This window comes from Thermobia domestica, chromosome 9 (assembly GCF_964235325.1).
Source record: "Thermobia domestica chromosome 9, izTheDome1.hap1.1, whole genome shotgun sequence".
Classification (NCBI taxonomy): domain Eukaryota; kingdom Metazoa; phylum Arthropoda; class Insecta; order Zygentoma; family Lepismatidae; genus Thermobia; species Thermobia domestica.
In genome coordinates this window covers 56,658,231-56,686,148 of record NC_137462.1, presented here as the reverse complement: position 1 = coordinate 56,686,148, position 27,918 = coordinate 56,658,231, and the positions used below count along the sequence as shown (strand labels likewise).

Genomic DNA, 27,918 nt, shown 5'->3' with positions numbered 1-27,918 from the left:
TTCTGGAATTTCTATGTTGAGTAACTACACTTTCAAATTTTATATCCATACGTCACCATAATATCCAGTTCTGCGAAATTCCGCCTAGTTACATAATTTCTCCTGGGTACATATATATTGAATCGCATTCAACTAACTACTGTTCATTCCTTGTCGATAATTATGATTATTTACTCTCGTCATTTTAATACTTTACGTTGATAATGATTAAGTAATATTCTACTTCCAACTCATGGAATATTCGTCTATTTCAGCATGACATGGATGCGGTAACAGGTCTTGTGTTCATCAGTGTCATACAACATACGAATTATACTGCATTAAAACTCAAATTACACATTCACTAATTAATTTTATTACAATATTGCCAATAAATAAACGCGAAATACACTGCTCTTCAATTGAAATTCTACTTATACTAATTTTCCAAAAATCAATTATGCCTACAACATAGCTAAAATAAGAAGTAAGTCAATTAATCACAAGGTGTTATTAAAATCTTAATTAAACAAAATATAAGAAAACTAATTATTTGAACTATTTTAATATCCATAAAAAATCCATTACAATATTGCCAATAAATATTACAAATAAAAGTTACGAAATATTACTAATTTATATTACTTCTCATTAGAAAACTTTAGTAAGAAAAGAAGACTTTAGACATGACGTCAGCTTTGATTGCAAATTCTACTTCTGAGCAAATTTATTTCTTCACAAATCACTAACAAATTTATGTATTTCTGCGTGAAGTTTCAGATATGTACGCAGAACGTTCAAATACTCAAATTTACGATCACAAATCTCGTATACAAATGGTTATTCACTTGTGTAAGTTGTCATGTAAAGTTTAAATGCATTACTGTTGCCAAGTTTCGCAGTAATTTCCTGCTTCCAATTCGTGCAATGTTATTTTATTCTTTGTCCATTGAATGTTCTTGAACAGACAGGAGAAAAGATCGTGCGATGTCGACCCAATCAAGGAATACCAAATATACTACTCTCCAATGAAATTGTACTTATACCAATTTTCCAGAAAATCAATTAGGTGTACAATATAGCTAAAATATGAAGTAGTTGAATTACTCAGAAAGGGTAATTAAAAATTTAATTAAATAAAATATAAGTAAACTACAGTTACTTGAAATACTTTAGTATCCATACAAATAGTTCATTGGTTTAATTACATCCCAAAAAGGCTCACTACACCAAGTTCTTAAATTGCAAACAAAAATCGATTAGTAAAGATCCTTCTACTGACAAATGTTTCATTTTTGTGCAATATTAATTAGAAACCTAATATTATGCATACATGTGCAAGCACTATACATGTGCACCTACTATGCATGTGCAAGTAACTAGTAAAGCTAAACAAAACAAAATAAAAATTATGTTTCATACACGGTGTTCGAAACGTAACTAACGATTACAAAAGTGTCTAAATTATCAGGCTGTCTGTGCTACTGAAGAATTCTTCTCACATGACTTCATGTGTGTCCGCAAATTCCACTTCTGAGCAAATCTCTTCCCGCATAAACCACACACAAGTTTACGCACTCCTGCATGGAGTTTCAAATGCGTTTGCAGATTGTTGTAACGCGCAAATTTACGACCACAAATCTCACATACAAATGGTTGTTCTCCTGTGTGGGTTGTCATATGAAGTTTAAGTGTACGCCTGTCGGCAAGCTTTGCACCACAAAGTTCACATTGTTCTGATTCATTGTGGGTTTTCATATGTTCTTTGATCCGTTGTTTCCTCACTACTTTTCCACAAACTTTGCAAGATATGAAAGTGTACTTGTGACTTGTTTTATGGCTGTACAATTGCTTTCTTGAAGCAAATTTCTTATCACATTCAGGACAACTATATTTTTCAATTCCTTCATGTTCTTCCAAATGGACTTTCAACAGTTTCCTTAGTATCTTCTTATTACATATTTCGCATTTCACACTATTTTTGTCTTTTTCATGAATATTTTTAATATGATCAAATAGTGTATTCTTTGATAAAAATAATTTGTCACAAAACTTGCATGCGAAATCTCTGGTACGTGTGTTTGAATGTATTATTAAATGTCGTTCCATAATATATACTTCGCTGAAACTTTTAGGACACTGTGGACACTTATATTCTCCAATGTTATGTTTCTTCAACATATGTCTTCGACGATCTTAGGACGACTAAACTTCTCTCCACATTCAGTACAAGTCAGGTAATACTCGTACATTTCCGTGTTTTGGTCATTAATTCTGAAAGATAATATAGAAAACGAATATAAATTAACATTTATTACATTAGCGAGAGACAGAAAGACTCTGCATATAATGATATTTACTAAATGTACTACTTTAAGATATTTACTTATATATCATTTACTAAATGTATTACTTTAATAGAACATTCTTGGGAGGGGTAAGGTTACACACTTATTGCAAAGAACTATCATGCCAGCAATGTATAAATTGACAGCGCGTAGATGCATTTTTAATTGCGCTCTTATACTAATTTGAAGATCCTGAATAGAATGCAATTATTTCGTACATCCATGAAGTCACGAGAAAAACTACCTAAAACTTGGATACTTGTATTTATTTATATCCTAAATTTGACATCGATTTCGTAGGCACACCATGGATGCGTATATCTAAAAATAATTTTATTGAATTCAGCAACTTCAGAGTAGTTTAGAAGAGCAATTAGAGATGTATCCAAACATGGCCATTCTTCGCGTGATCCCATGGACGGATATGTTGAAAAATATTTTCGTTGGATTCACCATACTCAAATTAGTACAACTATATTTTTCTCGAATTAGTACAACAAGTGGAATTAGAAATTTATCCAAGTGTGGGCACTTTTATTAGTGGTATGATCGTTACTTCTTTGTTCCTAACACCCACAAAGTACACTTAATTGTTCTGGCACATGAATTTAAAATTTAAGACAAACATACTCAAGCTGTATATTTTTTTCCACCCAATTCTTCGCAGACACTTATACTCTATCTTCCATTGTTAAATATTTTCTGTTGTTTGTTACTATGTTTTAGACGGCCTATGAGTATTTTCTTTGCACTTTAGTCTAGATAAGATTCATAGTATATACGTAAATGTGTAAACAACATTCAACAAGACGGAACTACACACAAGTATTGAAACGTACGTAGGCTACAAAAAAAGAGACGAAATATGTCTATATGTAGACACGTAAATGATTATGAAATATTTCGTTGAATGAGAATATAAGTTGAAATGGGAAAACCAGAAAAAAGAAACAGACACAATGTTATCCATCACAAACTCACATGAGCTGACTTTCCCTGTGTTTATACGATTAAACTGATGAGCGCAATAGACAAATAGTTAAAAGTAAATAATTGCATAAAAGGAACTTTTTTTTGTTTTATATTTTTCTACTTGTTTACTACTTACATATAATTGTCATAAATGTTTATTTATTTATAGTTTTTCTACTTTATTCATTATGTTTCCAATTAATGATTATAAAATAAGTTCTCATTGAATTATTACAAGAAGTTATCTTTTGTTCTGACCATTCAATTTAAGAACAGGAAAGTCCAGTTAATAGCTTTGTCTAATGAACAAATTATATATAAATTGGTAAGGTGCATGTGCATGTGAGAGTCGAGATGGGCGACACGTTAGAAAGATTATAAAATTGCGATAAGACATTACAAATAGTTGTATGTCTTGCGGTCTGACATATTTGTGACAATGGTAGATAATAGTAAAGTGTGATTTTACCACGCACACTTCTTTGCAACATACCGAGCTCACAATGTTTTCAGTTTGTGTGTAATATTTGTAGATGGAAAATCGGTTCGCTCATGGCTACAATGTTTAATGCAGTAGGGGTCAAGGTTATGAAACTCATAGCCTGTTATTATGAGACTCCCTGTCATCTGTAATCCAAGCTGTATAAACGCATTTCACACATGTTCGAAGAAAGGACTTACAAATTTTAATGAGGGTATCCACTTATAAACTCCAAGTTGTTCCAGCTAAATGCTTTGAAATATCTAGTCTGTTTACTTTTCTTTAATGTGTTAAAGCTTCAGTTTCCGTCGAATCAAATATTAGATCTGATTATTTTACGCTGCAGTTTAAACCTGCGTGAACTCCACGGACCTTGATATTCTGAAGTAATGGATTATGTAATATGCGACTGTATGTTACAGAAACACATCTTTCATGGTTGAAAAATATCATATGCTCACAAGCAGGGAAAAGTGTAAGATGAGTAACAGTGGCGTATTTAGGGGGGGCTTCCGGGCTTAATCTCCCTCGAAATCTTACTTACTATAGTCAAATATATGAAATATCTTGCAGAATTTTCACATTTTCAGGCAAAGCCTCCCCCCGAAAGTTAGCACAGCCCCTCCCGAAACAAAATCGTAAATACGCCAATGATGATACTCCATATGCTTTTCAATACTCCATTTCCATTAACTAGTTGCTTAATATGTCATTTGTTTATTTGAGTAGCAGCCAAAAGCCATTTTAACTCCAGAATCAGCCTGTTGCATATTACGAAGACTGATTAACTTCAACAATGTCATCACTTGAATTAAATTTTATTATTTCAATTATGAAAACATACCCGTCGAAGATATGAAAACATTAATTTTTGACAACTGAGCTCTCTTGACAAATTTACCATATTATTAGCGAGGTAATGGGCCTAGGTGACAACGGGTAATCTATGTTTGTGTGAGATTTATGAAGATTTAAAATATTGTAAAATGTAGTATCATCGGAAAATTATAAATCATAGAAGCAAATAATTGGGAAGAAACAATAGACTATCTAATAAAATCTCTTTTACCACAGGATATACCTGAAGAAGATAATAACTCACAAAGTTTCATAAGAAGAGAAATGCAATTACCACCTTTAGAAGACAGAATAGAAGTAATAGAAAACCAAGAAATAATAAATAACATAAAACGACTTAAAAGCAAAAAAGCTCCTGGACCGGATGGAATAAAATCGGAAATTTTTAAACATAATGCTGACACATGGGCACCATACCTAGCAAAACTCTTCAACTTGTGTTTTAAAAACGGACGAATTCCAAAAAGGTGGAAACAAGCAAATTTAATCATATTCAAAAAGTCAGATGACAAGAAAAATGACGATCCAAAATCTTATCGACCTATCTGCTTATTAAATGTAATAAGTAAACTTTTCGAACGAACCATTGTGGAAAGAATAAACAAAAACAGAATTTTAAATAATGACAAATTGCAATATGGTTTCAGAAAAGGAAAAAGCACCGAAACAGCTGTAAAAAGACTAATTGACCTCATAGAAGATGGTAAACTGGAGAAGTACCAAGTTGTTATTTATGCCGACATTAGTGGTGCTTTTGACAATCTATGGTGGCCCGCACTATTTAAAGAACTCAAAAAACTAAAAATTAGCAAAGCTCTTTACAACATCATGCTGGATTACTGTACTGACAGAACGATTACATTAAAATCTCCAGGAAAAGATATAACAACAATAAGCACCAAAGGATGCCCACAGGGTTCAATATGCGGACCTACAATGTGGGACATTACTTTCCAACCATGTTTAAGAAAACTAAACAATCTAAAAGAAACATTAGGTGTAGTTGGATATGCGGACGATTTAGCAATTGTGATGACAGCATCCTCAAGAAGACAAATAGAGCAAAAAGGAAATATAATATTAGAAAATCTAGAAAGATGGTGTATAGAAAATAAATTAACTCTATCGGTTAATAAAACGAAAATTACAGTATTTGGCCAAACTCTACAGAGAGAACCCATAATCAAAATTAGGAACACTAAAATAGGAATTGTGAATGAATTCAAATATTTAGGTGTATGGCTAGACAAACGACTAAACTACGAAAAACATATAACTGAAACAACAGAGAAGATGAAAAAAATAGCCAACAAACTCTTAACAGTGGCTATGAAAAATTTTAAAATTGACAGAAAAATTTTTAAATTGTATAACAAAGCTATTCTAATGGCTATTGCACAATATTGTGCCGGAATCTGGGGTCATAGACTGTTTCTAAACAAAAACTTAAGGCAAAAATTAATAAGAGTGCAGCGATTAATGCTAATTAGAACCCATGGCATCATAAAAACTATCTCTGCAGAAACAATACAACTTTTGGCCAATGAAGAACCCATACACCTACAGATATTAAGAAGATGTATTAAGACGTGGCTAAAGAATAATGAGAGAACGAAGATATTGGAAATTACGGGAGAATTCCCAAGCACCGAAGACGATATTAACAAACTGATTAAACGGAAGTGGGAAGATGAATGGAGGGATTCGATAAAGGGACAAAGAACAAGAACCATTATCCCAAACTTAAAAATAAGAGAAGAAATGGGAACAATAAGCAGTGAATTAATAGAATACATCTCTGGACATGGACCGTATAAATCTCATCTGAGAAGACTCAATATAATTAATGACGATAAATGTACGTGTAATGAAGTACAAACACCAGAACATGTCTTCTGGAATTGCAATAATTACATAACAAATAACAAAATAAGGGAAATAAGAGACCAATTAAAAAGGGATAATATACAAACTTTAATAAACGATAAAATGAAATTAGAAAAATTACAATTTGTTGCAAGACATGTATCAAGAAACTTGTGGAAGGAAAGAAACGATGAAAGAAGAAGAAATTAACAAGACCCAAACCCTATATTGTAAATATAAAGAAATAAAGAATTAGAAGAAAGTAAACTAATCAAACAGAAAAAAAAAACTAAGTTCTGATGACAATTCCAGAACTTAAACCTTCACGTTCCTTATTTGTGTTAGTGTATAGTGCCTTGTTTAGTGTTTTGCTAGTGGTGGCAGGATTTTAAAATATAACAAGTGTTTTAGAAGAAGAAAGAAAATAAGAAGACTTTACAAAGCTGGTGAGAGAAATTCAGACAGACCAAAACAGTTCTGATGTTGATTTCCAGAACTAACAACTAACGAAAAATTGGAAATCTGGAAGTCCGATTTCCTTTCAAAGAATTTTCTTTTTAGTGGGAAAGACAGGTATGAATAACACCAAGAAATAAATTCATACAGGGGAGATAACTATTTAAAGAAAAAAAAAAAAAAGATTCTGGTAATACTTGTTTAAATTGTTTACTAATTATTTCTTTTCTCTTTTCAGCTTACCTTAACATTTTATGCAAGGTGTTTCCTGCTCATGTATATGTATGTAGTATGTGTGTGTGTGTATGTGTCTTTGTGTATCTTTTCAATTTTTTTTAAAAAGGAAATAAAACAACAAGAAAAAATAAAGAAAAAATAAAGAATAGGGCATGATTTAAATTTTGTTTTAGGTATCATGCCAATAAAAGGTAAGCCTCGCCTCACCCTAACTGAGGCCAATCATAAAAAGAGGAGAGAAATCATACGAAAAAAAAAAAGTAGTAGAGAGAGAATTACGAGTAAGAGGCAGTAGCGTCTGCCATTTAATAAGACCATATGAAATGGCAAAGGCAGGGGAAAGTGGAGGCTTAAAAAAAAAAAAAATCATAGAAGCATTTCAAGTGTTCTAAATCGATGTTTCATATAGCCTCGTTGTTGAACGGGACGTTACACTTAAAATCTAATACAATTGAGCTATCCAGCTGAAAATTACTGATATTGGTTTCGATTGTATTCATCCTCAGGGATTAGTATAGAGAGATTTCTCTCTTTCTCTCTCTCCCTCTCTCTCTCTCTCACACACACACACTTGTGCGTAAAAGAAAAAAAGAACTACATTCCAAATCATCCGTGTTGGTTGTTACGCAATGCACGATGAACACAATATACTTCCACATGAGGCGAAACAATGTTTATCAACGTTCTGGAAAGCAACCTTGAAACCCGCCAGATATAGGAACAACATGTTAACTGGGAGGGGTCCAAAGTATTTGAGGAAGGTCCAATACGTCTACGTAATAACGAACCTGTCTTTTACTGTACCCGAAAAGATAAGTAATTCTTAATTACTGTCACCTATATTTTTAGAAAAAATGATAGAACGATTATTTCTATAAGAAAAGAAAGAGTACATGATGAGGCGTAAAATAAAATATTTAGCTTACATCAATCATTTCTCTGTTAAACAAGTATAGTTCGTTAAGAAAGTCTACAAATGCTATTCGAGTTTCGAAATTTTGCGGAGGTCCGGACCCGGTGGACCCCCCTCGTGGCTACGCCTCTGAGCATTGCTAACTAGTCCCAAATTCAATGTGGCGTTCCCTATCATACAGTTCTATCAAGAGTATAAAATATACTTATTTTATAAAAGAAATATGTATATACTAAAATACTATCCACAGAGGGGGGGGGGATTCTGCATATTGACTTATTAATATTTGGCTCACAAATTACTGTAGAAGAAATTTTCATTATCTATATAAGCTAAGAATTAACTTGTAAATGCGGATCTACTTTCATTTGATTTCTGCTCTACTATATATTTTCTTTTTTCTTTTGTAATTATGCTATCACTTTTTTTAATTGTCATTATATTGATTTGCTTCAGTATAGGTACCGTAATATAAAAATATGCATAAAAACAAATTCCATTTGTTAACTGCTAGTGAAATAAAATTTAGAAATCTTATTTAGCGCGAAAAACCTTCTCGTTCACTGGAAACCGTGCTGTGTTGCAGAAGCACTGCAACGACCAGACCCTTTAACTTCTGAGATAGGGGAAAGGAGACTTAACATTTGCTCCAATTCCCGCGCTGAAGGAATCTGGTCGTTGCATGCTCGCTGCAACACAATATAAATAAGATACTCTGTTACGGATTATTTTTCGCTTTTTAAAACGGATTAACGAAACGGACAGTTAGAGAAGTAAAAAAAATATGTTATTTAAAGTATATATGGGAGTATTAGAAAGTATTTTTTCTGTTCTTTACTACTATTGCTAATAATATTTTTTTCTTGAAATACTTTGGTCGTTGCGTCCGCCACTGGCTTCTACACTGCCAGACAAAATGTTTATTGTACTTTATATGTCGTACTTTATATTTGTATAGGTAGGTTAGACTGATTTCTTCTGTCGAATTTCTACATGCTAGCAGAGCAGTGTCGTCCGGAAAGTAAAATCTGACGTATCGAATGACATCAGTGGTATATCACTTGCATACATTACACACAGTAGTCTAGATAATGTTGAATTTTGAGCAACTCTTTGGAATTGACAAACTGGGAAATATAGACTGTTGTCAATGTGGAAATATATTCTATTATGAAAAAACTGCTAGATGAGGTGACCAAAGTCACTTAGTAGATCGACGAAATGTACTTTGTATATAAATCCATTACGACCCACTCAGGAAGGCGTTCTACACATCAAAACCTTCATTATATTGATTACTGACTCAAATACTAAGGCGTACCAAGTTATAGCGAGTCACCCTGAAGAGTGAAAACCTGTTTGATGTAATGGTAGAAGGTATCAAGTACTGAGATGAATATGGGTACAACAAGCTGTGGTTATTTGAAAATTTTCCAAGCGTATATTTGGCTTAATTAGACGATAGCACTGCAGCTGTGTGAGTCGTTATTTAATTTTAAAAACGTGGTCCCGGGTTCGATTCCCGGTGGGGGCACTCGGTTGAAAAAGTGTAAAACGCTTTTTCAGGCCAGCCATCCTGAATGAGGTTTTCCTGGGTTACCTCACTCACATCCGGGGTGGTACCTAACTCATAGGTCCCAGGCCGCTTCGTTCCTTCCTCAATCCTTTCTCCCTTCCCTTTCCCCGGATAGTGTGTTCGCCGAGGAACGTAATCATTCATAAATGCCCTTAGATGCCGAAGACTCATAAACCTAAATCCTAATCAATTTTGAAAACCAGAAGTTTCAAAAGCTTCCAGGATATACATTAGTGTGCGGTTAGAAGAATAAAATTACAGTGATTAGCCGGGGTATACAAAAATTAATTCAGTATTAAAGACACTACCTGTGATATGGGAGATAGCAACTGATGAATTCCCTACCCTTGATCTAGTACCCTTATTAGAATGCCATTCTTGGCAAATATGTATAACCCTTAACTATTACAATTTTTTTAAATACAACATGAATCAATAAAAAGGGTACTTTCAGTAGACAGAAATAATTCATAAATGAATATTACCGGATGCTCATAATGGACATAATGGTTTCCGTTGGTCTTGTTGCTAACACGCGCGTCTCTGGTGCACAGCATCCCGAGTTCAATTTCCGGTGAGGGAGACTTGAAATTTGAACGCATTACATTAATTCGAATTCCATTTTAAACTGTAGATACACGTCTCATATATTATATAGTCTCCCTGCTGAAAAGAGACGCTCAATTCTACCAAACCAAACCAAATATCTAGGAATGAGAAGATCAGGAAACATATCTGGAAGGAAATACATAAAGTTAGACACTGAATACACAAGTTATATATATATACTGGGATTCTTTTTAAGAGGGGAAGGAAATGTTCGTCTGTGATTGCTATTTAATTTAAATACTGGCGATATTTTTAATAAGAGAGCAAAAGAGGTATTTTCTTTTAGTTCTAGAAGCAGCACGATTTCTTTCTAAAGAACCATGCACGATAAAGACAACACAGAGGTCATTGAAGCATAGGGTCGATATATTGCCGTCTTAACTTTTGGATGAGTCTGTGAGTACAAAAATGTTTATTTGTATTAGATTCCACATTGTTAATTTATGGATATATATTTATACCTGATTTAAAGTTGAAATAAAGTTGCTCGTTAATTTTAAGATATGTTTGATGCCAAATTAATCTATGGTTTGAATATAATTACATCCTTATTAACTTCTACATTATAACTTTTCAACAAACGATGGTAAGCATGTTCTATTGCTACACCACAGTTTTCAAAAGTATCTAAGTTAATAATAAATACATGTGTTTTTAAGGGATTCGTTCTATTTATTTTATTAATTATATTCACCAACTTAGAGGTGCAAATTTGTATTTTGCTAAAAGATTGGTCTTAGGACAAAATAAAATAGTACGTGTTTGTAGACAAGGGCGCCCATCAGGGGGACGAGGTGGGGTGCTCGCCCCCCTAAGAGGAAACTGTACTTGGGAATATCGAAATCCCAATAGGAAATTTACATTAGTTACACCAAAATTTGAAACTATATGTGAAACGTCGCTTATACTACCCCCGCTTGGAAACCACAACATGGGCGCCCTTGTTTGTAGATGTTTATTACCTTTCATTTCCAGTTACACTTACCTTTAAAGATTCTGAATTTAATGGATTTGTAGAAATAGATTTTCGATTAATTGTGAGAAAATGTGAAAATCTAACTAAATTTGTAATTGAAAGGACTTCAATATTTTAAATATAGAATTTAATTTAAGTTGAAGGTAATACACTGAAACTAACTCAATAAACTTTTGTAGAAAGAAGGATTATTCTTATGAAAACACACAGAACACTTTAAATGAAAATATATTGATCGAATGAGAAATTTCGATTTGATCACGCTTGTAGTAAAAATCTTGTAAGAAAAATTTTAGGAATATTTTAAGATATATATAAGAATAAATTGAAAGTATATAAATTGCAGGTATAACATTTTTAAGGGATTAATAAAAAGTATAAGAATTCAAAATTCGCTTTTGTGATGTATTTTCTTTTAAAATATATTGTTCTCACTAAAAGTAATATTTTAAATTAGTTTTAAATCTATCCTAAATTGCTTCCTTGAGGATAGCACATGGCTTCAGGCTTCTCTGCCAGTTGATTTTGGTGGATTAGGCATCCGACGAGCCATAGATTTGGCTATTCCCGCCTTCTTGGCATCATTCTATGGTTCCCGATGTCTAATAGAATCACTTCTCCAACAGGATATAAGCTTCCACATGGATTCTGAAGTTAAAGATTGCTCTTCCACTTCGTCACTTCTAGTTGGATCTGAATTACCCGAATTTAGTACCAGAGCAAAGCAATCCACGTGGGAAGAACCTATTTTTAAATCACACTTCTCCTTTTTACTACGGTCTTCAGACAGCCTAGAAGACAAGGCTAGAATAATTGCTGCATCATCCATAGAAGGAGGAGCTTGGCTTAAAGCTTTACCTTCGTTCTCTCTAGGTCTTCATCTCAGTAATGAGAGTTTTCGAATAGCAGTTGCGTTAAGGTTGGGAGCAAATATATGTGAACCTCATAAATGTCAGGCATGTAGGAATCCAGTAGATAAAAAAGAACTGCATGGACTGTCTTGCATAAAAAGTACAGGTAGATATCCCCGACACTCAACTGTCAATGACATTATAATGAGAGCACTCATTTCAGCAGGTATACCGGCAATAAGGGAGCAAAATGGATGTAGTAGAACGGATGGTAAAAGACCAGATGGGATGACCTTAATACCTTGGAAGAGAGGCAAATCATTGATTTGGGATTTTACATGCACAGATACTTTCGCTCCTTCCAACCTTCCTTTCTCCTCACTCCAAGCGGGCAATGTAGCCAGTCGAAAAGAAACAGAAAAAAGAAGAAAATACAGTAACCTAACAGAGAAGTACCAATTTGTACCCATTGCCATTGAATCCAGTGGATCCTGGGGCAAAGAAGGTCTCAGTTTTATAAAGGAAGTAGGTAAACGCATCACTCAATTGTCTGGTGATGATAGAGCAAGCACCTTCCTAATTCAGAGAATAAGTATGGCAGTACAAAGAGGTAATGCAACCTCTATATATAACCATACCACCAGGTAAAGAGCTAGAGGAGATTTTTCTTCTTTAAAACACGTTTCTTTAAGTCATCTGATTGTTTTATGCTAGAAGAAGAAGAAATTTGATTTGTATATAAAGTTATCTCTAGTATGTGATTTGCATTAGGATTGTTCTGTTTATGTACATGTTATTTAAACTTATTAGTTTTTTAGTTACATTTCACTCAGTTACTTTCAATATTCTTACCAAATTCCTTCTCGTGGTGTATACATGACATTACTACTTGTTATAATATATGTATAGGTAGCATGTGTTATAATTGAAATGTCGTCTGCTTCTGTAATTTATCGTATAATAGAATACTTGTAAATAAATTAAGGTATTAGATTATTATCTAAAAAAAATAAACTTAAGAGAGTACTGTACAAAAAATCCCAAATAAAGCCATTATCTACGTTTTAAATCTTCTTTTCTACGAGGAAAAAATGATCCATTATTTTCTGATAGAATACGAAAATAACGTGAAGCTCAACTATTGTTTTTCTTCTTTAAGAAAGAAAAAAACTTCTGTTACCGAATTAAAAAAAATAAAACGTCCTATCAAACACTATTATTAGAAATATAGAAATTATTCATAATAAATTATGTTTTAACTTTTATTTACTAACAATTTAGTTTTGTTATAATTCCACCAACGAAGCATGATATTCTATGAGAGAGGCCATCTTCAATTATCTGAATGGCCTATGGTAAAAATCTAATTCTCTTTTCGCTTAAAATTTCGAAGAAGCAAATTAACATTATAAGATTTTAGTGAATGTTAGGCTTGAGAAAATGAAATCTATTTGTTCATGATAATTTCAGGAATTCTTTTGCTACGTACCTACATGCGCAAAAAATATTGTGCATACTGTAACTCACGATTTTTCGCATATATTCCATTTTCCTCACGCTTATGGGTATAATTCAGTTGTTAGTATGTGGAGATAATAGAAAGCAATCCATCTAAAGAGATATTTCCAACAAATATAATAAAATAATACAAATATAATCAAAAAACAAAATTATGCTCGGTTTTGTGTATACTGGCAACGATGATTTCTAGGGATTTTTCAGTAGCAGAGCACGATTGCGGAGGGAATTCAGTAGGGGGGTCGAAGACTTGGATCAAGGAACTGAATAGTGGAGTAAAATGTTGCATTTATTGGTTAAAACCTAGTGTGTAGATTGCCTGCCAAATATAAATTAGCTTCTGTAACTAAGATGTCGTACGAAAATATAAAATTAAAAAGAAAACTCTTATCTTAAGGTTCGAAGCGATACGCATCATAGTTATGAAGATTCTTTCTTAAGAACAAAGAGCAAACACAACGTAGCCTCCGTGATTAGGTGGATAGAGTGGCTGACTCGTAGTTATTTTATTATTTTGACACCACATCGAATCCCACCCCATCCTATATATTTTTTTTACAAAACATTATAGGAAGTATATAATTTTGATGTTAATAAGAACCGAAACAATATAATAAGGACATAACTTATTGATAGTATCCTTTAATCGACGTAATTATTCAGTATTAGAACACGTGTATGGAAACAGTTATCGTTTTCAGTTTATGGTCTTGTATGTTACACTTCCCCTGCCCGTTCTTGAACAGTAGACAACTCACTTCGGATTTGTGTGTCAGGTACAGGAAAAAGAACATACACGACCTTGACAGTCTTTCCAGTCTTACCCCTTGTTATATCGACATGACGTTACATCGAATGATGCTTCTTCTTGTGTTTAAAAAAAGAAAAAGGAAAAAGCTGATGTAAAATTATCGTTTGTGTGTGTGTGTGTGTGTGTATGTGTGTGTACTTGTGTTGTTTTTTCTTTTTATAATATTGACTTTCTCCCTCTCTTTTTTTCATATCCACAAGTGCGAAAAATGCAATCATAAACCTGTGTAAGGAATGTTTTCGTTGAAAGAAACTAAATTATACAGATCTACGTATGCGGAACACGAATATTTCCAAAAGATAGCATGAATATGAACGATAATCATACCATATTTCTACATTATATAGTAGCGTGAAAAACTTATATTAAAATGATTAACAAACAGGCATAAGCTTTTTTTTCTAGCATGGCAACACATTAAACGTAACTCACTAAATTTTGGGAATTACAAATTATCACCTTACGTGTCGTTGTATTCCTATTCGTCGAGCGACGAAAGAAGAAATTGTAGTAATAGTGATAAAAATCGAATTCGAGATTTCAATGAATTCAAGTTTCACGCCCCCACATATCGAAAAAGTGATTTTGATGTCTGTCCATCTGTTCGTCTGTCGGTTCGTCACGCTTTTACATGCATTCAAATAGAGGCCATACTGTTCGACGTATCTGGACCGAATTCTAGACATGAAGTTTTTATAACACTTTATCGTTTCGAATTCTATATCCTCCGACACCTAAAAATAAGGGTAGTTTACTGAAGGATGAAAATTTAAAATAATTAAATTATCTCAAAAACAGCTGTAAAGATTTTGCTTATTTTGTTACAAATATAGGCCTAGTATGAATCATGGCTCTGAAAAAATATGTAAGGTGTAATTTACTGTATGGTATGCTTTTTTCGAACAATTTTCTCAATCACATTTCATAAATAAATGTATCATTAATAACCTAACAATATGACACAATTCGTTCGTCCTGTAAACATTCAGAAGTGGTAGTTTAATCTTCTCCGACGAATTTTTTATTAACGCCTGACGCAATTTTGTTCATATTTTATAAATAAATGTTACATAAATAACCTAACGATATGGTATAATTCCATCATCCTAAGAAGCTAGAAGTGGTATAATACTTTTCGGAGCAAGTTTTATCCTACGATTTTGTCGAGAACGACTCAGGCAATTTTGTTCGTATTTCATAAATAGCATAACTCGTTTGTTCTGAAAAGATACACAAGGGATATTTTATTCTTGGAGACGACTATTTTGACGATTTTTTCAGAAAGTACTTAGATTCTTTTCCTCATAGTTCACATACAATTATTTCCTTAATAATTCTAATATATGGCATAAGTTATTTCTAACAGAAATATAACCAATCGATACTTTACTTTTGGACGTAAGTTGCTTCGAACAAAGTTTTCCAAAACACATTATTTTATTCGCATTTCCCAAATAAATGTTTTAGTAATAGCTGCAGCCTAACATGAGTCAGTTTAAGAAATTCGAGCGAGGAAACTCAGTGCGTTTCATCCGTACCCATTCCTAAATATATTTTTAAATGTTACACTAAATCACAATTTTCCTAACAAAATCGATACTTCTTTTTAAATGTGCCTTGTGTGGCCAAATGGTTCAATTTCATTGGTTCTGGATTTGATTCCTGGTGAGAGCTACTGTATTTTTATCCAACGTTAAGGTATAGGTAATAAGTAGGTGCAAAGAGAAAAGTGTTTAAACAAGCCTAACCAAGCTAATGAATAATACAAAGAAATAATACAATATTACGAAATTATAGAAGAAACTGTTAATATTAGATATTTGCGTGTAAAATGTCCAACCGATGACTGTCAACTCCAAAGGTAAGAAAGTGAAACATCCAATACCAGGTTAATCAGTGGTCTCTATTTAAAGCTATCCTACTAGGAAGTAATTGAGATACCAAAACATGTTGTAATCGCTGGGAGACATGTTAGGAGAATACATTGGGTGAGAGAGTTTAATACTGCAACTCATGAATAGTCTGCACCTTCGTTGAGTATTGAAGTGCGTAGGTCTATATAGATTTGCATTGAAATGAGCATTAATACTCAATATTTGTTGAACATTACGGGGGGCTTGCGGACAGGTTTGCAGTGCATTTCACGGAGTTCGATATTGTAACGATCCTAGCGAACTCCACACTCTACACTATAAGTTAAATTCGTGCTTAATTAAAACTATTTGTTTAAATTTAACACTGTTAACCGTTATCACCTGTGCACTACGGGCAACAATCCGCCAGTAATTCTTTATTTTTGCAATTTGTTTTAGCGCCATAAATGTCTTTGTTCATAAATTTCTTTGTCTATGGTTTTGCATATACGTAGCGTGGACAAATTTTGACTTCTACGCCATATGCATCTAGTTACAAACACACCTATAGAACGAACACAACAAACTTGGAATATATAGTTTGAGTACGGAAAATCATACACGAGGCGCTGCACAGGAGAGCATTGTGCATATATATGGCTGTCAACTTCCTAAGAAATTAATAATAATAGTAATAATAATAATAATAATAATAATAATAATAATAATAATAATAAACGGAAAACGAAACAGTTATTTACATAATTTATTTATTTAAGTATGTAAGTGCAATGGACTTAAGTTATTTCTCTCTCTCTCTCTCTCTCTCTCTCTTTGAAGGCAACAACTTTTAGAGTACCAAGACGTAGAAAAGGACTTGTGGCACTCACGACTATAGGGTGGTGTGTGTTTGGCACATCGGATTCTTTTGTTGTTAGTACCAGCTTTCTAGACCGGATGCAGTTATTTCCGGTAGAAAATAAAAGAAAATATACCTTTCTATTACTATTAAAGTAAATAATTACACTCATTCCCTCAATGTGATACTTGTTTGTTTAACTGTATACAGACAGCTGATCCGTGGAAGAATCGTTGATAATAATAAATAAAATAAACTCGACAAATATTCTTGTAAATAATAGGTTAAAGTTTGCGTCACACTGTTCATTTTGCTGGGCAAGCCAGTGTGCCGTGTTATCCCGTTGTGGCACACTGGCTTTCTAATTTTTCCCAACTATTTTAACTGTTTCAATTGAAATGAATCTATAATAATAAGAGAGTGAATGTAGTCTTCTCTTCCCTTAGCTTTAGAAATAAGGTCCGCTAGAATTGTATATATATATATATATATATATATATATATATATATATATATATATATATAATACTCAGAATTTTATAGAGTAGTTTGTTTTATTCGAAATGACATACTTCCTGCAAATGTTTGGGTTGGAATTATTTGAAATCAAATCTTTAAGTTTTACGACCCACGGTTATACCGGCTAGGCTAAAGGACACGATGATGATGAGAAATGAATGAAATGCTGGAATGAAGAAAATGGGAGAAAACGGGAGGACCAAGAGAAAACACATGCACATGGTGTTTCTCCACCACAAAAGTCACTTGGTGCGAGCTGGGGTCGAACCAAGGATCCCTCGCACCAAAGATGAACGCTTTATCACTGAGCCACTGCGGTCCCTCTGAAATTATTTATAGGAGAGAGTGACTACTTTTGTGAAAACTTGATATCGAACACATCTGTTTAAAAATACCAGCTTTTTGTGAAATATTGCTTAATATTCAGGAAAACCTAAGTCAATAAAATAATAATAATAATAATAATAATAATCTTAAATTAAAAACTCTCTGGACCTAGTGCTATGGCACAATTCCACGAATAAAAAGAATTTGTTTACTTCTCATGTAAGTGCAGAAGAACTTAATTCCTGTTGCTTTCAATATACGAAGATGCTACATAAAGTGCCCTATGCAACATAATGTAGTATAGAGTCATCGTTTCAGGTTGTCTAAAGAACACTTTCGTTTTAGCAAGAAAGGAAGAAAATAGAAAATACTCAGTTTTAACCTAGTAGAAAGTTTGCAGATTTAAGGGAAAATGCACAGAGTTGTTGGATAGTAGTTCTGATTAATGGAGTAAGAACCGTAAATAGTTTATTGTTTGAAATATACTGGGAGTGACCAAGCCATTACCTATGGAAATATCAAAAGAGAGACGTTAATGGTGTTAGCTGCAAACTGTTCTAGAAATGAAAAAATTAAGGAAATTTCTAAAACTCTGAAATCACAGATCCAAATTGACTGACTGTTAAGTAAAACTGTTAAATCTGACTAAAGCCCCTCCCCAAATAAAAGTATTAATGACCTGTGTCACAGTTTCAGACATAGCATTCTCATATCAAAACTACGATATAAGTAAATTATGAATAAAGGTGAATTTACAGTTCTGGAATACCAACAAATGATTTTGCTTGATGTAAATTTTGGGAAAACTTTTTATAAGGCTTTAGATTTATTTATTGGTTTGTTCGTTTATTAGCTTCCCCATGCCGTAAACGTCGCCACACCTAGTGGCCCACTTGCCGGTAAATGGCGATCGTCGATATAGCGACGCGTCGAAGGATTGCCGCTAGTGTGCCACTAGTGGCAGGGATTCGTCGAGTCGAAGCAGATATCTAGAATCGGGGGTATTCAAGTTACCACCACGTAATAGCGAGGACTTCATTTTGATCTGCACTCCTCTGATTTGTCAGGGAGAATCGCAAAGGGACCACCAACACGAACTATCGCCAGTCATGTACATGCGGTTATTATTATATATTATTTTTCCCTGACGAATTGTTATTATAAGGACAATACTTGAGTTCCGGGGGTCAAGAGTAACTCCTGCCTTTACATCATGAAGTGAACAATCTTGAGATGGGTGCGTATATTGTATGTATGAATTTAGTTGGGAACTGTCGCCGATCACTAGCAAGTGAATATGGGAGAACTATGAAAAGAGTAAATAGACGCTTGCCATTTTGTTATAAAATTACATGATGAGTGCATTTGATCTGATTCCAAACAGAAATCGTCAGATATACACGGTTAAAGGAGCACTCTGATTAAAAATATTAAAAAGACTTCAACTATTTATCACTCTACAAGCTGTGTCTTCATAATCGCCTCCGTGGCGAATTCGGAAGAACACGCAACTAGTAACCCTAAGGTTGATGGTTCACGCTCAGCTCAGGGCACTTTTTTACTTTTTTAAAAATGTTTTTAGACTCACCTTAATGCAAAGAAATTACGCATATAGGCGATTTAACGTATTTTAGGGGAATAATTTTGTGGTTCGTTGCCGTTCCGTAGCTTCTCTGCCGGTGGTGGTATAATTTTCAAAACGGAAGTGGGACCAATTTTTGGCTGCGGCACCGCCAATTTTTGGGGACATGTCGCTAGTTGCTTATCGGTGGTCCACCGACGCTTACGGCATCGGGTTGTCCCCTCACAAGTGAGGCAGATTGTAATCGACTAAGAATGTTTTGAAAAAATGGGAAACATCTTTTGACTTCGACTTCTGAATGATCCGTTTAGGATCAAGTCGAATCAAGGCTGCGCCACGGGAAGGTAGAACAAGTGACGCAATCGTTCCAAGCACTACGCTCCAGAGCCTCCGTTTCATTCAAGACTTATGACTCTTCAGGAAAAGTAACAAGTTTATTACTTGTAATTTATTCTTTGCGTCAAAGTATTTTGCAATAAACCATTGTTTTGTAAGATATTTTTACGATTGTATACTATTAATTTCGAAAATTGTACTCATAATATAATTTCCCATCATGGATTTGAAAAAATCAAAGTTCGAAAAAAGAAAGATCTCCGATCCACATGTCTTTTCATGTTTGATATAGAAGTTTCATCTTCATTATTAACCCTTAATTTATTTTAGCCCTAGGCAACGCGAATCGACGGGATGACTCTAAGTGAAAACATTCATTTAGATGGTTAAGTAATCAGGAAATTCCTACTGTTATTTCACGAAACACAACAGATCTTGAGGGATTTTTTTTTTGCTTACCACGGGGAGAGAGTAAATCATCTGCTTACGTCTGCTTAACTAGGAAGAAGGCAAGGGCGCCGATCCTGGGGGGCCGGCCCCCCTCAAAGCTCATATAGGCTCCCTGGTATATATGAATATAAAAATTTGGCATAATTTGAGTGCAATTTGTCTTAAAATCCTCATATATATATCTTCTGCATTTGAATGCCCCCCCCCCTCAAATTTACAGAGAAATCGGCGTCCTTGAAAGAAGGTGTAGTGCAGCGTTTCCCAACCTTTTTCAACTTGCGGCACACTACGGGTGTAACTTCAATTCTCGCGGCACACTCATAGATATTATTATTATTATTTGCAAATATAAAATACCATGGTATTTTTTTCTGTGATTACTGATCTCCTTCTCATAGAGATGAAAGCTCAATCACTGGTTTTTCCCTATGCTAATTCATTATGCTCATTTTTTATTCTAATTTTAAAATAGAAAACAATTGCAATGAAATATATGACTTCGATTTTTAAAAATACGCTTTCTTTTTCGAAAACTGTATCCAACCTTTTACTAAGAACGAAGATCACTAAATAACGAACGAACAAACAAATGTTTTGTACTTTTAACTTTGTTGTTTTAACCAAAACGGTGCATATTTTGCAATCACACAGCTTGCGATGCGTCGAAGTGAAATCACAGCTGTTCAACAAAGTATTGTTCTGTCATTCACGTGCGAATGAGTGTTCTATGGACGTTCACTTGACGCGTACCGTACAAGTGCTTCCATTTCTCGGTGTTAGTATGACTCTCAATTGAAGCGTAACATAGCAGCTAACCATGGAAATGTGTACGAGCCGTAATATTGTCTGCTACACAGTAATAGATGTAGAATAATATATTACAATTAGGGTCTATAGTAATTTTTTCTATGGTAGAAATCCATAGTAATGTGAATTACAAAAAAATACATTTTTTCCTATGTCTTGCAATTTGGTTGCTATAGAATTAATAATTTTGTTCCGATTTCTTCGCGGCACACCGCTGGTCTAGTGAAATGAATAAAAATGTGATAACTTAATACTTGAACAACTCTAATGGAGGAAAGTAAATTAGTATTCAACACTTTTTTCAATTTTAAGCATTTCAAAGATTCTCGTAATTTAGTAGCGTCCCGGATTTGCATTTTTGAAGTACGGGAACTCTATCTATACCTTAACGTGGGAATCGGTTTCGGACCATGCACTTAAGCCGCTTTGTCACAAGAGGCACATAGGTGTTTTTATTTCGATTTCTTTAGGAATATTGCGAATGATATGACTTTTAACACTATGTTTAAAAAAGAATACACATCGACAGAATAAGATGATAATCTGATACCTAGGAAATATATTGAATTGTTTTTAATTTGTTCTCACGCTACCAAAACAGTACTTATGTTTTTTTTTTATTCCAGTCTTTTAATAGAAGCATTTCACACTATTGTCTGTTCTAGGACGACACAATCCTAGTTCATGTATATGCTAGCTTTGGAAATACGGTAGAGTTTCGCTTCTCCGACATAAACAGGCAGGCAGAACGCTGGATAATATGGATGTGTTAAGAAAAGACCTATTAAAAGTAAAACTTATGATGTAATTTTACATATTACGCATCTAATAATAATGTTTTATAACAAATAACTGCACTAGCGTGAGGGCCTGAGAGCTGTCCCCCTCCGAAACTTAAGCACTTTTTAATAAACCTGCTTTTACCCTTTTGAGGTTCTTTTATATCAGTTTACTAGTAGTCAGTGTCCAAACTTTGTCTTGTTATAATTCTAAGAACATACCATAATGCCATTATACCAAGTGGAATTAAAGAACAGTTTTAAATAGGATTAACATTTCGTTTCCGTTCTGTTTTTAACTTTAATTTATTAGAACGATACACTCAATGTCTTCTTGTTATTTTTGTTATGTGATATACGTAGCAGACAGTTTTTTTTAGTTGCCTTTCTCTCGAAAATATATTTTAGTTTGTTTGTGCTATAATGCAGTTTCGAAAGTAAACCGGTTTATAAATGAAAAGTAGGAAAAAGTTTAAGAGAAGTACAGAAATGTTGCATTATTATTATTATTATTATTATTATTATTATTATTATTATTATTATTATTATTATTATTATTATTATTTTTATTAGGCCTATTAGTATTATTGATATTTTTAAAACATTAGAATTACGTGCTTACGAGGATTCCTGTTGGGCCCCCTCCAGATAGAAAAACTGGATACGTGTCTGCACTGAATGATAGACGTATGAGTCAAGGTGTAGACGGACGCGCTAGGCGATAGACTCCAGAGCGACAACAACTTGCAGTTCTTCTTGCCGATTGGTGCTATCTGCAATGATATATCGGATCATACGGTATGTGGAACAAAGGATGGTCGGATAAGCGAGACCATGCTGTATTGATGTTTCACGCACCTAAACCTGTTAAATGTTTGTATAAACAATTATCTTCCACTCCCTAGCTAAATTTGTGGGTATGATCACACACCTTGCTTCATAAACTATAATCTTATAAAGAAAAAAATATTTTTTAGCTAAAAGCTAAAGAGAAGCCAATTTCAATAATGTAGTGTTTTTTTTTTTAATGATGGTAAATTAGTCCATTTCATCACGATAAATTACGTTTGGTACTACGATGTCTTTTTCTGTCCGTATATATCCTTCACACTTTGTTGGAGACAAAATTGTTCTTTTCCCAAGAAAACAGGATGAGAGAAGCTATACAACAGCATGAACTGAAAACGATAGCTATTACCAATAGTACTCTAATCCTGGGTAAATACGTCATTACAGCAAAATATCAGTAAGTTGTCCTTATTATATTGCTTCGGTTCTTATTAACATGAAAATTATGTTTTGTAAAAAAAAAAAAAAAAAAAAAAAAGAATGGGATGGGATGGGATTCGATGTGGTGTCAAAATAATCAAATAACTACGAGTCAGCCACTCTATCCACCTAACCACGGTGGTTGTGTTTGCTCTTTGTTCTTAAGAAAGAATCTTCATAACTATGATGCGTATCGCTTCGTACCTTAAGATAAGAGTTTTTCTGTTTAATTCTATATTTTCGTACATCTTAGTTAGAGAAGCTAATTTATATTTGGCAGGCAATCTACACACTAGGTTTTAACCAATAAATGCAACATTTTACTCCACTATCCAGTTCCTTGATCCAAGTCTTCGACCCCCCCTACTGAATTCCCTTCGCAATCGTGCTCTGCTACTGAAAAAATTCCTAGAAATCATCGTTGCCAGTATACACAAAACCGAGCATAATTTTGTTTTTTGATTATATTTTTATTATTTTATTATATTTGTTGGAAATATCTCTTTAGATGGATTGCTTTCTATTATCTCCACATACTAATAACTGAATTATACCCATAAGCGTAAGGAAAATGGAATATATGCGAAAAATCGTGAGTTACAGTATACGCGCAATTTTTATTGCGCATGGGAGTACTTTTAGCCCGTCAATAGAAAACTAAGAATTCTAATTCATGAAATATTCATATTCAAATGTCAATTTAATACTTTAAATAATGCTGAGTCCAAGATAGTTAGTCAGTCATTAAAGGAGACTAATTGGATGTCTAAACGCGAGAATTTTCAGGAAGTTTACAGCTAGAACCTATACTTTTAAACTTTTTAATTTTTTTATACTTCACAAAAATTTGAATTTCTGTGAAATTTCTATGAGTTACATGATTTTTCCTGGGTACATGTACATATTCAATCGTATGCAACTAATGTAGTGGTTATCCCTTGACGATAATTAAGATCATTTCCTCTCGTAATTTGTATCCCTTTACGTAAATAATGATTAAGTAATACCCTGCTTGGAACTCACTGAATAATCTATTTCATTTGAATTGGAGACCTTGGCATGCACCCGAAAACAGGTCTTGCGATCATCAGTGCCATACAAAATACGAACTATGCTGCACCCGAACTGAAAATTATACTTTCACAAATTGTACAAAAATGCATGACAATATTACCAATAAATATTACAACTAAAAATAACAAAATATTCCTAATTAATATTACTTCTCATAAACTGTTCTAAACGTTAGTAATGATTAGAAAACTTTAAAGATGTAAGTGCTAGAAAAGAAGACTTCAGACATGACGTCAGCTGTGATTGCAAATTCCACTTCTGGGCAAATTTATTTCCCGGTACATCACAAACACATTTATGTATTTCTGCGTGAAGTTTCTGATATATACGCAGAATGTTCAAATGCTTAAATTTACGATCACAAATCTTGTATACAAATGGTTATTCATTTGTGTGAGTTGTCATGCGAAGTTCAAATGCACTATTGTTGGTAAGTTTCGCTGTAATTTCCAGCTTCCAACTCGTGCAATGTTATTTTATAATCACCCCGGACAAAAAATTAGTCACCCCCTTGGTACTTACGTTAATACCGCGTAGCGCCGTCCCTGGCCTGGATAACCGCCTGGATGTGGTCGGGAAGGGAGTCTACAAGGCCGTCACATCCAGTTGAACCCACTCACGGAGGATAAGATCGCGCAATTCCACCAAACATCGGGAATGCTGATGTCTACGTTTCATCCGCTGTTCCAACTGGTCCCACAGATGCTCAATTGGATTGAGGTCCGGCGATTCTGCGGGCCATTCGAGGTGTGGTAGGGTACCTGAGTGTTCCTCAAACCAGTCACATATGGGTCCAGCTCTGTGAACCCTGCTGTTGTCGTCTTGAAAAATGGGGGTGTCTATAGCAAAGCCATCGAGAAGAAAATGACTGAAGGGCAATACCTGCTCGTCCAGGATGTTCAAATAAACGTGCTGGTTCATGTTCATGGACACTTCAATGAGTGGGCCCACCCAATAGTACGAAAATCACCCCCAGAACGTGACAAACCCGACCCAACCCCGGCCTGCATCTGACCTTCCACACACTGCGGGTGAAATGCTTCATGTGGCCGTCGGTGGACACGACGCCGGGCGTCATTCGAATACAGGCAGAATCGTGATTCGTCAGACCATATGACACTTGGCCAGTCTGCTACTGTCCATGTTTGATTATTATTGGCCCACTGCAGACGAGCAACTTTATGTGCATGTGTGAGCAGTGGCCTCTTGCGAGGTATCCGACTCCATATATTCATTGCATGCAGTTCGTGTCGCAATATTCTCTCGCTGACAGGTTGGACTGGCCCTGCATTCATGGATTGCAGTAATTCGTGGCGGGTTTGGAAGCGATTTCGATTCGCAAGCCTGGCAACCTGTCTGAGGGCCCGATCTGTGAGGATGTTTTTCCGACCACAGTTCTGGCGTCGTGTTTCATGGCCACGTGTGTTACACCACTGCTTGTAGACACGTTCAACAGTCCGCCGCGAAATACCAACAAATCGGGCAACTTCCATCAATGTGTGACCATAGGCACAGCCAAACATGATTGCCCCTTTTTGCCACTCTGTTACGTCCGCGGTCTTAACCATCTTGCCGCACACACACCGCTTGGATAGGTTCTGTGTCACTCCACAGTAATGCCCTCTGATCGCATCGAGGCAATGTAGGCACGTTTGGCCATGTGATTCGATTAATACACCATCTGAACTTATTTGCCGACGCAGCCTTGCTCTCGCGCGGGGTGACTAATATTTTCTCCGGGGTGCTTACCTTTCCATTGACTATTTTGGAACAGACAAAACAAAACAAAAGATCGTGCGATGTAGGCCTACTCAAGGAATACCAAATATACTACTCTCCAACTGAAATTGTACCTATACCAACTTTCTAGAAAATCAATTAGGTCTACAATATAGCTAAAATGTGACGTAATTCAATTACTCATAAAGGGTAATTAAAAATTTAATTAAACAAAATATAACGAAACTACAATTACTTGAAATACTTTAATATCCATACAAATAGTTCATTCCTTTAATTACATCCCGAAAAGGCTCACTACATCAAGTTCTTAAATTGCAGACAAAAATCGATTAGTGAAGATCCTTCTACTGACCAATGTTTCATTTTTTTGCAATATTAATTGAAAACCTAATAATATGCTTTCCTACTATACACGTGCACGTAATTAGTAAAACTAACAGAAACAAAATAAACATTATCCGCCTTATGCAGAGTCGTTTTGAGGTATGATTAGCATTATACTAAAAGTCTGACTACTACAGGAAACATATGTTAGTCAAACTCTTTAGTATGGTACTAATCACGCTTCAAAACGACTCTGCATAAGGCCCCATGCCTCATACACAGTATTCTAAACATAAGTGACGATTACAAAAGTGTTTAAATTATCAAGCTGTCTGTGCTACAGAAGAATTCTTCTCACATGACTTCATGTGTGTTCGCAAATTCCACTTCTGAGCAAATCTCTTCCCACATAAATCACACACAATTTTACGCACTCCTGCATGGAGTTTCAAATGCGTTTGCAGATTGTTGTAACGCGCAAATTTACGACCACAAATCTCACATACAAATGGTTGTTCTCCTGTGTGGGTTGTCATGTGTAGTTTAAGCGTAACACTGTTGGCAAGTTTTGCACCACAGAGTTCACATTGTTCTGATTCATTGTGGGTCTTCATATGTTGTTTGATCCGTTGTTTCCTCACCACTTTTCCACAAATTTTGCAAGATATGAAAGTGTATTTGTGACTTGTTTTATGGCTGTAGAATTGCCTTCTTGAAACAAATTTCTTATCACATTCAGGACAACTATATTTTTCAATTCCTTCATGTTCTTCCAAATGGACTTTCAACAGTTTCCTTAGTATCTTCTTATTACATATTTCGCATTTCACACTATTTTTGTCTTTTTCATGAATATTTTTAATATGATCAAATAGTGAACCCTTTGATAAAAACAATTTGTCACAAAACTTGCATGCGATATCTCTGGTACGTGTGTTTGAATGTATTATTAAATGTCGTTCCATAAGACAAAATTCGCTGAAGCTTTTAGGACACTGTGGGCACTTATATTCTCCAATGTTATGCTTCTTCAACATATGTCTCCGACGATCTTTAGGACGACAAAACCTCTCTCCACATACAGTACAGCTCAAATAATAGAAAACGACGTACATTTCTGTGTTTCGGTCATTAATTCTGAAAGATAATAGAAAACATGAGTATAAATTCATACTTATTACATCAGAGAGAGACAGAAAAACTGCATATAAAGATACAGTAGAGTACCGATTATCCGAGTTTCGATTAACCGAGGTTCCGTGTTATCCAAGTTCAATCCAAACAAACAAAAATTAAGTAGTCTTATAATGATAGGTAGTTGGCAGGCTTTTGTTTCAGCAAGAAAGCAAAAATCAAGCTGCCTTAAAGATAATGACTCCGGCCGACATTACTACAATTAAGCAAGGGAGCTTTAATTATTACATATCTCGAGTTTCAATTTGAGAAGACACTCCTCTACGTCGAACAGCAAGACAACCCGATACCAGTTAACAACATGGTGTTGCGACGTCTACGCAATATAGCAGCCAAAAACGAGGCAGGGTA

General features: G+C 34.4%; 1 protein-coding gene across 3 annotated transcripts in view; it reads right to left on the bottom strand.

Moving 5' to 3' along the window:
- Positions 1-332: 332 nt before the first annotated feature.
- Positions 333-27,918, bottom strand: part of LOC145694672 (uncharacterized) — a 176,380-nt gene continuing 148,794 nt past the window's right edge. Inside the window, exons 7-8 of one of the 3 annotated variants that reach the window (XM_081771163.1) lie at positions 26,732-27,510; positions 333-2,253 (exon numbers count right to left, since the gene is read on the bottom strand). In XM_081771163.1, coding sequence (XP_081627289.1) covers positions 2,252-2,253; positions 26,732-27,510 — 781 coding nt within the window. In that variant the 3' untranslated portion in view covers positions 333-2,251. Of the gene's footprint in view, positions 2,254-26,231; positions 27,511-27,918 lie in introns of those variants that run through there. The other 2 variants (XM_081771166.1, XM_081771161.1) reach the window with 2 other exon arrangements.